Source organism: Heterodontus francisci, chromosome 15 (genome assembly GCF_036365525.1).
Source record: "Heterodontus francisci isolate sHetFra1 chromosome 15, sHetFra1.hap1, whole genome shotgun sequence".
In the NCBI taxonomy this organism is placed as follows: Eukaryota; Metazoa; Chordata; class Chondrichthyes; order Heterodontiformes; family Heterodontidae; genus Heterodontus; species Heterodontus francisci.
This window is the reverse complement of record NC_090385.1, coordinates 1,051,940-1,065,758: the sequence shown is the minus strand read 5'-3', so window position 1 is coordinate 1,065,758 and position 13,819 is coordinate 1,051,940. Positions and strand designations below refer to the sequence as shown.

The 13,819-nt window shown below is 45.3% G+C and overlaps 1 protein-coding gene across 14 annotated transcripts in view; it reads right to left on the bottom strand.

Moving 5' to 3' along the window:
- phf6 (PHD finger protein 6) overlaps window positions 1-13,819 on the bottom strand; it is a 119,360-nt gene that overhangs the window by 66,804 nt on the left and 38,737 nt on the right. For all 14 annotated transcript variants that reach the window (XM_068047047.1, XM_068047037.1, XM_068047045.1 and 11 more), the window contains 3 exons: window positions 10,782-10,883; window positions 3,080-3,213; window positions 2,922-2,968 (listed from right to left, as the gene is read on the bottom strand). In XM_068047047.1, the coding sequence (XP_067903148.1) occupies window positions 2,922-2,968; window positions 3,080-3,213; window positions 10,782-10,883 (283 nt within the window). The remainder of the gene's footprint in view (window positions 1-2,921; window positions 2,969-3,079; window positions 3,214-10,781; window positions 10,884-13,819) is intronic.

The window sequence follows — 13,819 nt, the reverse complement described above, 5'->3', positions numbered from 1 at the left end:
CCAAAGCCTTTTATTCATATATAAGGAGCAAGAGGGTAACTAGAGAAAGGATTGGCCCACTCAAGGACAAAGGAGGAAAGTTATGCGTGGAGTCAGAGAAAATGGGTGAGATTCTAAACGAGTACTTTGCATCGGTATTCACCGAGGAGAGGGACATGAAGGATGTTGAGGTTAGGAACAGATGTTTGATTACTCTAGGTCAAGTCGGCATAAGGAGGGAGGAAGTGTTGGGTATTCTAAAAGGCATTAAGGTGGACAAGTCCCCAGGTCCGGATGGGATCTATCCCAGGTTACTGAGGGAAGCGAGAGAGGAAATAGCTGGGGCCTTAACAGATATCTTTGCAGCATCCTTAAACACGGGTGAGGTCCCGGAGGACTGGAGAATTGCTAATGTTGTCCCCTTGTTTAAGAAGGGTAGCAGGGATAATCCAGGTAATTATAGACCGGTGAGCCTGACGTCAGTGGTAGGGAAGCTGCTGGAGAAGTTACTGAGGGATAGGATCTATTCCCATTTGGAAGAAAATGGGCTTATCAGTGATAGGCAACATGGTTTTGTGCAGGGAAGGTCATGTCCTACCAACTTAATAGAATTCTTTGAGGAAGTGACAAAGTTGATTGATGAGGGAAGGGCTGTCGATGTCATATACATGGACTTCAGTAAGGCGTTTGATAAGGTTCCCCATGGTAGGCTGATGGAGAAAGTGAAGGCGCATGGGGTCCAAGGTGTACTAGCTAGATGGATAAAGAACTGGCTGGGCAACAGGAGACAGAGAGTAGCAGTGGAAGGGAGTTTCTCAAAATGGAGACTTGTGACCAGTGGTGTTCCACAGGGATCCGTGCTGGGACCACTGTTGTTTGTGATATACATAAATGCTTTGGAGGAAAGTATAGGTGGTCTGATTAGCAAGTTTGCAGACGACACTAACATTGGTGGAGTAGCAGATAGTGAAGGGGACTGTCAGAGAATACAGCAGAATATGGACAGACTGGAGAGTTGGGCAGAGAAATGGCAGATGGAGTTCAATCAGGGCAAATGCGAGGTGATGCATTTTGGAAGATCCAATTCAAGAGTGAACTATACAGTAATATAAAAAGCAAAATACTGCGGATGCTGGAAATCTGAAACAAAAACAAGAAATGCTGGAATCACTCAGCAGGTCTGGCAGCATCTGTGGAAAGAGAAGCAGAGTTAACGTTTCGGGTCAGTGACCCTTCTTCGGAACTGACAAATATTAGAAAAGTCACAGATTATAAGCAAGTGAGGTGGGGGTGGGGCAAGAGATAACAAAGGAGAAGGTGCAGATTGGACCAGGCCACATAGCTGACCAAAAGGTCACGGAGCAAAGGCAAACACACCATTAACGTATTGTTTGCCTTTGCTCCGTGACCTTTTGGTCAGCTATGTGGCCTGGTCCAATCTGCACCTTCTCCTTTGTTATCTCTTGCCCCACCCCCACCTCACTTGCTTATAATCTGTGACTTTTCTAATATTTGTCAGTTCCGAAGAAGGGTCACTGACCCGAAACGTGAACTATACAGTAAATGGAAAAGTCCTGGGGAAAATTGATGTACAGAGAGATTTGGGTGTTCAGGTCCATTGTTCCCTGAAGGTGGCAACGCAGGTCAATAGAGTGGTCAAGAAGGCATACGGCATGCTTTCTTTCATCGGACGGGGTATTGAGTACAAGAGTTGGCAGGTCATGTTACAGTTGTATAGGACTTTGGTTCGGCCACATTTGGAATACTGCGTGCAGTTCTGGTCGCCACATTACCAAAAGGATGTGGATGCTATGGAGAGGGTGCAGAGGAGGTTCACCAGGATGTTGCCTGGTATGGAGGGCGCTAGCTATGAGGAGAGGTTGAGTAGATTAGGATTATTTTCATTAGAAAGACGGAGGGGGACCTGATTGAGGTGTACAGACAGGTTGGATAGCAAGAAGTTTTTTCCCCAGAGTGGGGGACTCAATTACTAGGGGTCACGAGTTCAAAGTGAAAGGGGAAAAGTTTAGGGGGGATATGCGTGGAAAGTTCTTTACGCAGAGGGTGGTGGGTGCCTGGAACGCGCTGCCAGCGGAGGTGGTAGACGCGGGCACGATAGCGTCTTTTAAGATGTATCTAGACAGATACATGAAAGGGCAGGAAGTAAAGAGATACAGACCCTTAGAAAATAGGAGTCATGTTTAGATAGAGGATCTGGATCGGCGCAGGCTTGGAGGGCCGAAGAGCCTGTTCCTGTGCTGTAATTTTCTTTGTTCTTTAATTGTACAGAACCTTGGTTAGACCGCATCTGGAGTAGTGTGTGCAGTTTTGGTCCCCTTATCTTAAGGATATTATTGACTTAGAGGGAGGGCAACAAAAGTTCACCAGACTTGTTCCCGGGATGGCGGGACTGTCTTATGACGAGAGATTGGGGAAACTGAAACTCTAGAGAATACAGGCTCAAAGAATGAGAGGTGATCTCATTGAAACCTACAAAATATTTCAAGGGATAGACAGGGTAGATGCAGGCAATATGTTTCCTCTGGCTGGGGAGTCTAGGACCAGGGGACACAATTTCAAAATAAGGGGGAAGCCACTTTGGACAGCGATGAGGAGAAATTGTGAATCTTTGGAATTGAGTATGCTTAAAGTAGAGATTGACAGATTTCTAAATACCAATGACAAAGGGATATGGAGATAGTGTGGGAAAAAGGCACTGAAGTAGATAATCAGCCATGATCGTACTGAATGGCAGAGCAGGCTCGATGGGCTGAATGACCTACTCCTGGCTCCTATGTTTCCATGTATGCAATGTAACACAGCCCTGCCCAACCAGACAACAGCAGTGACAAAATTACTCAAAACATTACAGAAAAGAAAAGAAAATTAGATTGAAGTTGGCAAACACAATGAATTGCACGGATTTACTGTATGCCAGTTACCTTCACCGGAATCCTCGGCACCTTCCTTGTGTTTTTGACAGAGAATCCTGTCAAGAAAAGGATTTAAAAAGTACAGATCAACATTTCATCTCATCCAACAGTTAAACAGAAGCTCACAAACAAATATGAAATAAATATGAGCAGCATGCTGGACGTACAGATATATCCCCTGCGATGGGTCTTCCTTTATCTGGGCTTTATCAAGTTTTGCACAATAATAGTGATATGTTCTACGACAAGTTTTTACGTCACATCCAATAGTTGCTCCTGGACGGTGACAACAAGAGCAGCTCTGTAGAAGGAAAGACAACTATATTAATTTGTAACTATGACTGGTCTTTTAAAACTGACAAAATAAATGTATGGATAAAGAAGCAGTTTCCAATACAAAGGTAAAAACATAGCATCTTTAATTTATGTTTTGTCAATCTTGTCTCCTCCATTGAAGGCGGAGATCCCTGTCCCAAATGGTCACTCTTCATGTGCAAGTCTATGGCTGCGTCAGCAAGCTACCTAACCAGGGATAACATGGAAACAGGTCTTTCAGCCTAACCAGTCCATGGTGGTGCTTATCCTCCACGAGCTGCATCCCTAATCCCACTGACCACCATGCTCCCATCATCAATCTATGCTATTAAAAGCTGACATGGTCTTGGTCTCAATCACTAACTCCAATAGTGCAGTCCAGACTCTCAACCATGTGCAAAAATTTCTCCCTCTCTGTCCTCAACCTTAATATGATTATTAAATATAGACGCTCTTGTTCTAGGCGTCACAGTTGAAACCAATCTTGTTCAAACCCAACAGTCGAAACGGTCGCACCTCAACAGAAGCGGGTCCAATACCCTCATGGAGGGTTTGCTCGTGCCGTTGGGAAGGGGTTAAACCTGCTTGGCAGTGAGATGGGAACCTGAACGTAGATTAAGAGGAGAAAGAAGAAAAGTTGGAAATGGAAGACAGAAAATTAGTAAGCATGTTTGGAAGGCACAGGAAACAAAGGCTGGAAAAATAGACAAGAAAGTTTGGCAGTGCTAAATGGTGCATACTTCAATGCAGGGAGTCTAGGGCATAAATTCAGTCATACTGGCTCAGGAGGCCACCATTCGGCCCATCAGGTCCATGCTGACCCTCTGCAGAGCAATCCAGTCAGTCCCATTCCCCGGCTCTATACATATAGCCCTAAAGTTTATTTCCCTATGAAATCATTCAGCACATCCCACCTCCACCATCTATTCCACAGCAAGTTCCAGGTCATTACTATTTGCTGCGTATACAAAATTATGAGGGGCATTGATAGGTTAGATAGGAAGGATGTGATTGCACTGGAGAGGGTGCAGAGGAGATTCACCAGGATGTTGCCTGGGCTGGAGCATTTCAGCTATGAAGAGAGACTGAAAAGGCTCGGGTTATTTTCCTTAGAGCAGAGGATGCTGAGGGGGGACATGATTGAGGTATATAAAACTATGAGGGGCACTGATCGGTTAGATAGGAAGAAACTTTTTCCCTTATTGGAGGGGTTAATAACCAGGGGGCATCGATTTAAGGTAAGGGGCAGGAGGTTTAGAGGGGAATTGTGGAAAAAATTCACCTAGAGGGTGGTTGGAATCTGGAACACACTGCCTGAAGGGGTGGTAGAAACAGGAACCCTGACAACATTTAAGAAGTATTTAGATGAGCACTTGAAACGCCATAGCATACAAGGCTACGGGCCAAGTGCGGAAAATGGGATTAGAATAAACAGGTGCTTGATGGCCAGCACGGACACAATGGGCTGAAGGGCCTGTTTCTGTGCTGTAATACTCTATGATTCTATTTATAAAGGTTCAGCATAAAACTCTCCTGATTTCATACTCATGCCTCTATTTATGAAGCCCAAGATCCCTTTGCTTTACTAACCACTCTCTCAATAAGCCCTGCCACCTTCAAAGATCTCTGCACATGCACTCCCAGGTCCTTCTGTTCCTGCACACTCTTTAGAACTGTGCTATTTAGTCTATATTGCCTCACCCTATCCCTTCTCCCACAATGCATTACCTCACATTCTCTGCATTAAATTCCATCTGCCACTTGTCTTTTCATTCTGCTAGCCCATCTATGTCCTGTTGCAAGCGGTTCACATCATCCACACTTTGCCACTCCTCCAAGTTTGGCATCATGGGCAAATTTTGAGATTCTACTGTGTTCCAACAGCCAAGTCATTTATATATAGCAAAAAAAGCAGCGGTTCTCGCACTGACCCTTGGGGGACACCACAGTCCACCATCCTCCAGTCTGAAAAACAACCATTTATCACTATTCTTTGTTTTCTGTCCTTAAGCCAATTTTTTTATCCAATTGGATACTGACACTCCTATTCCATGAGCCTCAATTTTGTTAACCAGCTTTTTATGTGGTTACTTTATCAAAAGCTTTCTTAAAATTCATATAGACAACAGCCATTGCTTTCCCTTCATCAACATTCTGTTACTTCATCAAAAAGTTCAATTAGATTCGTGAAGAATGATCTGAATTTTATGGGATTTAACATTTTTGAAAGTGTCTAAATCCCCAGGTCTGGTTGAAACGTATCTGAGGCTGTTAACATAGAACATAACAGCGCAGTACAGGCCCTTCAGCCCTCGATGTTGCGCCGACCTGTGAAACCATCTGACCTACACTATTCCATTTTCATCCATATGTCTATCCAATGACCACTTAAATGCCCTTAAAGTTGGCGAGTCTACTACTGTTGCAGGCAGGGCGTTCCACGCCCCTACTACTCTCTGTGTAAAGAAACTACCTCTGACATCTGTCCTATATCTATCACCCCTCAACTTAAAGCTATGTCCCCTCGTGTTTGCCATCACCATCCGAGGAAAAAGGCTCTCACTATCCACCCTGTCCAACCCTCTGATTATCTTATATGTCTCTATTAAGTCACCTCTCCTCCTCCTTCTCTCCAACGAAAACAACCTCAAGGCCCTCAGCCTTTCCTCGTAAGACCTTCCCTCCATACCAGGCAACGTCCTAGTAAAATCTCCTCTGCACCCTTTCCAAAGCTTCCACATCCTTCCTATAATGCGGTGACCAGAACTGCACGCAATACTCCAGGTGCGGCCGCACCAGAGTTCTGCACAGCTGCAGCATGACCTCGTGGCTCCTAAACTCGATCCTCCTACTAATAAAAGCTAACACACCATATGCCTTCTTAACAGCCCTATTAACCTGGGTGGCAACTTTCAGGGATTTATGTACCTGGACACCAAGATCTCTCTGCTCATCTACACTACCAAGAATCTTCCCATTAGCCCAGTATTCTGCAATCCTGTTACTCCTTCCAAAGTGAATCACCTCACACTTTTCCGCATTAAACTCCATTTGCCATCTCTCAGCCCAGCTCTGCAGCCTATCTATGTCCCTCTGTAACCTACAACATCCTTCGGCACTATCCACAACTCCACCAACCTTCGTGTCATCCGCAAATTTACTAACCCACCCTTCTACACCGTCTTCCAGGTCATTTATAAAAATGACAAACAGCAGTGGCCCCAAAAGAGATCCTTGCGGTACACCACTAGAAACTATACTCCAGGATGAACATTTACCATCAACCACCACCCTCTGTCTTCTTTCAGCTAGCCAATTTCTGATCCAAAGCACTAATTCACCTTCAATCCCATACTTCTGTATTTTCTGCAATAGCCTACCGTGGGGAACTTTATCAAACGCCTTACTGAAATCCATATAGACCACATCCACGGCTTTACCCTCATCCACCTGTTTGGTCACCTTCTCGAAAAACTCAATAAGGTTTGTGAGACACGACCTACCCTTCACAAAACCGTGCTGACTATCGCTAATGAACTTATTCTTTTCAAGATGATTATAAATCCTATCTCTTATAACCTTTTCCAACATTTTACCCACAACCGAAGTAAGGCTCACAGGTCTATAATTACCAGGGCTGTCTCTACTCCCCTTCTTGAACAAGGGGACAACATTTGCTATCCTCTAGTCTTCCGGCACTATTCCTGTCGACAATGACGACATAAAGATCAAGGACAAAGGCTCTGCAATCTCCTCCCTGGCTTCCCAGAGAATCCTAGGATAAATCCCATCTGGCCCAGGGGACTTATCTATTTTCACACTTTTAAGGGAAGCAATAGAATAAATAGTGGAGGCTCTGCTCATTTTCTAATCCTCCCTAGCTATGGGTGTGGTACCAGAGGACAGCCAGCGTTCTACCATTGTTTAAGAAGGAAGAAAGGGATATACTGAGTAATTTACAGGCCAGTCAGCCTAACCTCGGTGGTGGGAAAATTATTAGAAAAAATTCAGAGGGACAGGATAAATTTTCATTTAGAAAGACACAGATTAATCAAAGACAGTCAGCATGGATTTGTTAAGGGTAGGTTAGGCCTGATTAACATGATTGAATTTTTTAGGAGGTAAGAGGGAGAGTCGATAAGGGTGGTACATTTGATCTTGTCCAAATGGATTTTAGCAAGGCGTGAGATATTGCATTTAAAAAAAAATTTTCACGGGATGTGGGCATCGCTGGCAAGGCCAGCATTTAATGCCCATCCCTAACTGCTCTGCGAAGGTTGTGGTGAGCCATCTTCTTGACCTGTTGCAGCCATCTGGCATTTGGGGAAGTCTAATAAGGTAATGTAATACACAATAAATGGTGGGATACTGAGAAATGTAGAGGAACAGAGGGACCTTGGAGAGCATAGCCACAGATTTCTGAAGGTGGCTGAGCAGGTAGATAAGGCGGTCAAGTCCACATACAGGATTCTAGCCTTTATTCGTCAAGGCATAGAAAAGAAGGGCTGGAAGGTTATGCTGGAACTGTATAAAACACTAGTTAGGCCAAAGCTGGAGTCGTGTGTGCAGTTCTGGTCACCGCACTATAGGAAAGATGCAATTGCACTAGAGAGGGTACAAAGGAGATTTAAAAGGATGTCCTCCAGACTGGAGAACTTTAGTTATGAGCTAAGATTGGTTAGGCTAGGGTTGTTTTCTTTGGAAGAGGAGGCTGAAAAGGGTCCTAGGTGAAGTGTACAAAATGATGAGGGGTCTGGATAGAGTGGATAGGAAGACCCTATTCCCCTTTGTTGAGGGATCCATAACCAAGGGGAAAAGATTTAGGGCAAGAGTTAGGAATTTTAGAGGGGATTCAAGGGGAAATCTCTTCACCGAGAGGGTAGTGGGGATCTGGAACTCACTGCCTAAAAGGGTGTTAGAGGCAGAAACCCTTCTAAGATTTAAAAAGTACTTGGATATTCAACTGAAGTGCCATAACCGACAAGGCTACAGACCAAGAGCTGGAAAGTGCGACTTAGCCTGGATGGCTACTTGTTGACCGATGCAGACACAATGGGCTGAATGGCCTCCTTCCGTGCTGTACATTGCTATGATTTCCATGTTGCTCGACAGCAGGGGGTCAGTGGAGAAGGGGCGAGAAGAAGCTTGGCTAATTTCCCACCTCTCCCCAGGCCAGGTAGGTAAGACTACCCCAGCTGAGATTAGCTAATTCAGCACAGCTTGGAAAGCATAGCTGAGGCCTCCTGGTTTAAATGGCTCAAACTTTATCAGTTCAACCATCAGGGAGTACAGGTAAAACATTATTGGTCAAAACACCAAGTGAACTTTGTGTTCAGTTCTGGTCGCCTCATTATAGGAAGGATGTGGAAGCTTTAGAGAGGGTGCAGAGGAGATTTACCAGGATGCTGCCTGGACTGGAGGGCATGTCTTACGAAGAAAGATTGAGGGAGCTAGGGCTTTTCTCATTGGAGCGATTAAGGATGAGAGGTGACTTGATAGAGGGGTACAAGATGATGAGAGGCATAGATAGAGTGGATAGCCAGAGACTTTTTCCCAGGGCGGAAAGGGCCATCACCAGGGGGCATAATTTTAAGGTGATTGGAGGAAGGTTTTGGGGAGATGTCAGAGGTAGGTTCTTTACACAGAGAGTGGTGGGTGCGTGGAATGCACTGCTGGCGGTGGTATAAGCAGATACATTAGGGACATTTAAGCAACTCTTGGATAGGTACATGGATGATAGTAGAATGAAGGGTAGGTAGGTAGTTTGATCTTAGAGTAGGTTAAAGGTTCGGCACAACATCGTGGGCCGAAGGGCCTGTACTGTGCTGTACTGTTCTATGTTTTATGAACTACCCTTCTATTCTTAAATAGTGCCATGGGATTTATTACGTCCACCTGAGGGGGAAGACTGGGCCTTGCTTTAACTTCTTACCTGAAAGCTGGCCCTACTAGAGTGCTGCCCCCTGGCCTCCCTCCCCTCTGACAGTGCAGTGCACCCTCAGTGCTGTCCCCCCGCCACCCCTCCTCCCAACAGTGCAGCGCTTCGATGCTGTCCTCCCACACCCCGACAGTGCAGCATTCCCTCAGTGCTGACGCCCCCCACCCCCCCAACAGTGCAGCGCTCCCTCCGTGCTACACTTAAAATGTCAGCTTAGATTTTGTGCTAAGGTTTCTGCAGTTGGGCCTGTACTCATGACCTCGTGACAGAGATTTGAGCGTGCTACCCACTGAGCCATGGCTGACACACAAGAGTCATAGCCATTACAGCACAGGCGCCTGCCATTTGGCCCATCGAGTCCATGCCAGCTCTCAGAAGAGCAATCCAATCGGTCCCATTCCACCGCTCTATCCCCATAGCCCTGCAGGTTCATGCCCTCAACTGCCAGCCCAGGGGGTGCGAGGGGGGGGGGGGGGGGAGGGGGCTTTTTGAACCGCATGGCTGCAAGTGCAGTCAATTTATAAAAGTAAACCTGTGAGGGTCTTCACTGAGGCTAGTTAAAAATGCTGGAGGACAATTAGAAAATCTCTTAAAATGAACTGAAAAATCCACTGGTGAGTTCAAATGTGGCATGTTCTTCAGTTTGTATTACACAAATAGAAATTATACTGAGTGTAACTGATCATAACTGTTCTTTTGCATTTTTCAAATCACTGGGGAATCAAGCAGCTTAATGACTTGATCCAACTATTACATCCTCTAGATGAACTCAGTCCACCTTCAGAAAAAGCGAAGAAATACACGCGAAAGACACATAGAAAGACAGCAGTATCAAACACAATTCACAAGGGAACACTATGGTTAACACACATGATTATTTAACTGCACATGTAGATATAGGACAGAGTGAGTCAACTCCAATAAAAGACAAATAGATTCCTTTGTAGGAATGATTGATGCCACTAAACCAGAGACAGGTTTCCTAAATGCACACGTCTCCTGTAGCCAGTCAGCCTAACCTCAGTAGTGGGCAGTAGTAGTGTAAAGGGCAGTGAGGGGCAAGAGTTCCTAGAGTGTGTTCAGGAAATTTTCTACAGCAGTATGTTTCTAGCCCAACGAGAAAGGAGGCACCGCTAGACCTGGCTCCTGGGAATAAGGTGGGCCAAGTGGACCAAGTATCAGTCGGACAGCAGTTAGGGGACTGTGATCATTGTATCATAAGGTTTCGGCTGACTATGGAAAGGACAAAGAACAATCCAGAATAAGATTAACTAACTGGGGGAAAGCCAACTTCAATGGGCTAAGAACGGATCTGGACCGAATAAACTGGAGTCAAAGGTTGACAGGAAAAATGAACAATGAATAGATAGAACGAGGTGACTTTACCCAAGGACAGAGAGCAGAGACTAGAAACCGAAGTAGTCATGGTTGCACGGCACTGGTGTCCAGCTAGAAAATGAAAACCATGAAATAACACGCTCAAAAGAAAAAAAAAATGAAGCCAAAGAAATTTATGCAAATATTTTATAGAAATCACTGCTTTTATACCCATATTGCACACAAGTCTCAAAATTCACCACAGAATGTCTCAATGCGTAATTACAAAAGCCACGTACCAATTTATTTCCTCTTTTTATTTCCTTCTTGATATCTTCAAGCAAGAAACCCCCAAGAGTTTCATTCTCAGAATGTGACGTCACTAGGGCAGATGAAAATAACTAGAAATAGGAAGAAAAAGTACTATCAGCTTGCTGCAGGACAAACTTCACATATACAACCTGCTGACTGACCTCTTGCAGAATCGATCAGTTTAGACATAAGAAACCCTCCAAATTTAATAGTCAATGGATTTATTTAGCTTTTGGACCACAATCTCCAGGAAATCATGATGAGTGGGAGAAGAGAATTTGCCAATCTAACTAATGAAGGAAGCTAGACCACCTGGAAGTCACTCATTACAGAGGAATGGTTATTGATGACTCCATGGAGATGGCCGCATTTCTCTGCTGTCTCCATAGTTCAGTGGGTAAATACTACATGCAGTGGGACACCATCATATAACACAGGGTTCGTGAACCAATTGCTATCCAGAGACTAACTGGATTCATGTAAGAGTAAGACTGAGTCTTAGTCAAACACTTCACCAGCACCTGTCTACCCAGGCTCAGCAGGAAGCGGCGCTGATACAGTCATCAATGTACTAGAAAAAGATGTGAGGGAGGGGACCTGAGTAGGACTGGAACTCGGAATGTTCGATATCTCTCACAAAAAGACAGGCGTTACTAGGACCCATGTGGGTACCCATAGCAATACCTAAATTCTAAGTATGGTTGGTTGTGCTGGTGAACCTTTGCTGTTGTGCTCAATGAGGTCCCCTCCCTCACATCTTTTTCTAGTACATTGATGACTGTATCAGCGCCGCTTCCTGCTCTCGCCCCCCCAACTGGAAAACTTCAACTTTGCTTCCAATTTCCACCCTTCTCTCACCTTTACATGGTCCATCTCCAACACTTCACTTTCCTTCCTCGACTTCTCTGTCTCCATCTCTGGGGATAGGCTTGCCACTAATATTCACTATAAGTCCACCGACTCCCACGGCTACCTTGACCACACTTCCTTACACCCCCACCACCTCGTCCCCTTCCCATGGCACCTTCCCCTGCAATCGCAGGAGGTGTAATACCTGCCCATTTACCTCCTCACTATCCCAGGCCCCAAAAGCTGCTTTCAGGTGAAGCAGCGATTTACTTGTACTTCTTTCAATGTAGTATACTGTATTCGCTGCTCACAATGTGGTCTCCTCTACATTGGGGAGACCAAACGCAGACTGGTGACTGCTTTGCGGAACACCAACGCTCAGTCCGCAAGCAGGACCCCGAACTTCCGGTTGCTTGCCATTTCAACACTCCCCCCTGCTCTCATGCTCACATCTCTGTCCTGGGATTGCTGCAGTGTTCCAGTGAACATCAACACAAGCTCGAGGAACAGCATCTCATTTACCAATTAGGCACACTACAGCCTGCCGGACTGAACATTGAGTTCAATAATTTCAGAGCATGACGGGCCCCCCATTTTACTTTTATTTTTAGTTATTTTTTCATTTTTACATTTTTTTTGTATGTTTATTTCATTTCATCTTAGTTGTTCAGTTTGCTTACCCACTTCTTTTTTCATGTTTGTACTTGCGGCTGTTCAATCTTCAGTCCGTTAACACCCTATCTGTACTAATGCTTTGTCTTTCAACACACCATTAACATATTGTTTGCCTTTGCTCCATGACCTTCTGGTCAGTTATTCTGTGGCCTTGTCCAATCTACACCTTCTCCTTTGTTACCTAGGCCCCACCCCCGCTTTACTTGCTTATAACCCTTGACATTTCTAATATTTGCCAGTTCCGAAGGGTCACTGACCCGAAACGTTAACTCTGCTCCTCTCTCCAGATACTGCCAGACCTGCTGAGTATTTCCAGCATTTCTTGTTTTTATTTCAGATTTCCAGCATCTGCAGTATTTTGCTTTTACTTCCTTACACCCAGTTTCCTGCAAGGACTCCATCCCATTCTCCCAGTTTCTCAGTCTCCGACGCATCTGTTCTGATGATGCAATCTTCCACAACAGCGCTTCTGACATCTACCTTTTTCCTCAACCGAGGACTCCCCTCCACTGTGGTTGACAGGGCCCTCAACCGTTTCCCGCACTTCTGCCCTCACCCCTTCCCCTCCCAGAACCGTGACAGGGTTCCCCTTGCCCTCACTTTCCACCACACCAGCCTCCACATCCAAAGGATCATCCTCCACCATTTCTGCCACTTCCAGCATGATGCCACCACCAAGCATCTTCCCTTTCGCACCCCTCCACCACCCACCCCCCGTCAGCATTCCGGGAGATACATTGCACTGGAGGCAGTGCAGCGAAGATTTACTAAATTGGTGCCTGGGATTAGGGGGTTGTTCTATGATGAGAGGCTGAGTAAATTGGGTCTATATTCTCTGCAGTTTAGAAGAATGAGAAGCGATCTAATCGATACATACTAGATTCTGAAAGGTCTTGATAGGGTAAACACAGATTGTTTCCGCTGGTCAAAGAATTTAGAACTCGGGGGCAGTCTCAGGATAATAGGCCGATCATTCAGGACTGAGATGAGAAATTACTTCACTCAAAGGGTTGTGAATCTTTGGAATTCTGTACCCCAGCGGGTTGTGGATGCTCCATCACTGAATACATTTAAGGCTGGGATAGATAGATTTTTGATCTCACAGGGAATCAAGGGATATGGGGAGTGCACAGGAAAGTGAAACTGAAGCCCAACATCAGCCGTGGTCATATTGAATGGCAGAACAGGCTCAATGGTCCATATGGTCTACTTCTGCTCCTGTTTTATGTGGATTGTTCTCTCCGCAACACCATGATCCACTCCTCCATCACCTGGTCCCCTTCTCACGGCACCACCCCATGCAATCACAGGAGGTGTAATACCTGCCCTTTCACCACCTCTCTCACCACCATCCAAGGCCCCAAACATTTCTTCCAGATGAAGCTGCGATTTAATTGTACTTCCTTCCATTTAGTATACTATATTCGCTGTTCACAATGTGGTCGCTTCTAAATCGGAGAGACTAAATGTAGATTGGGTGACCGTTCTGTAGAACACCTCC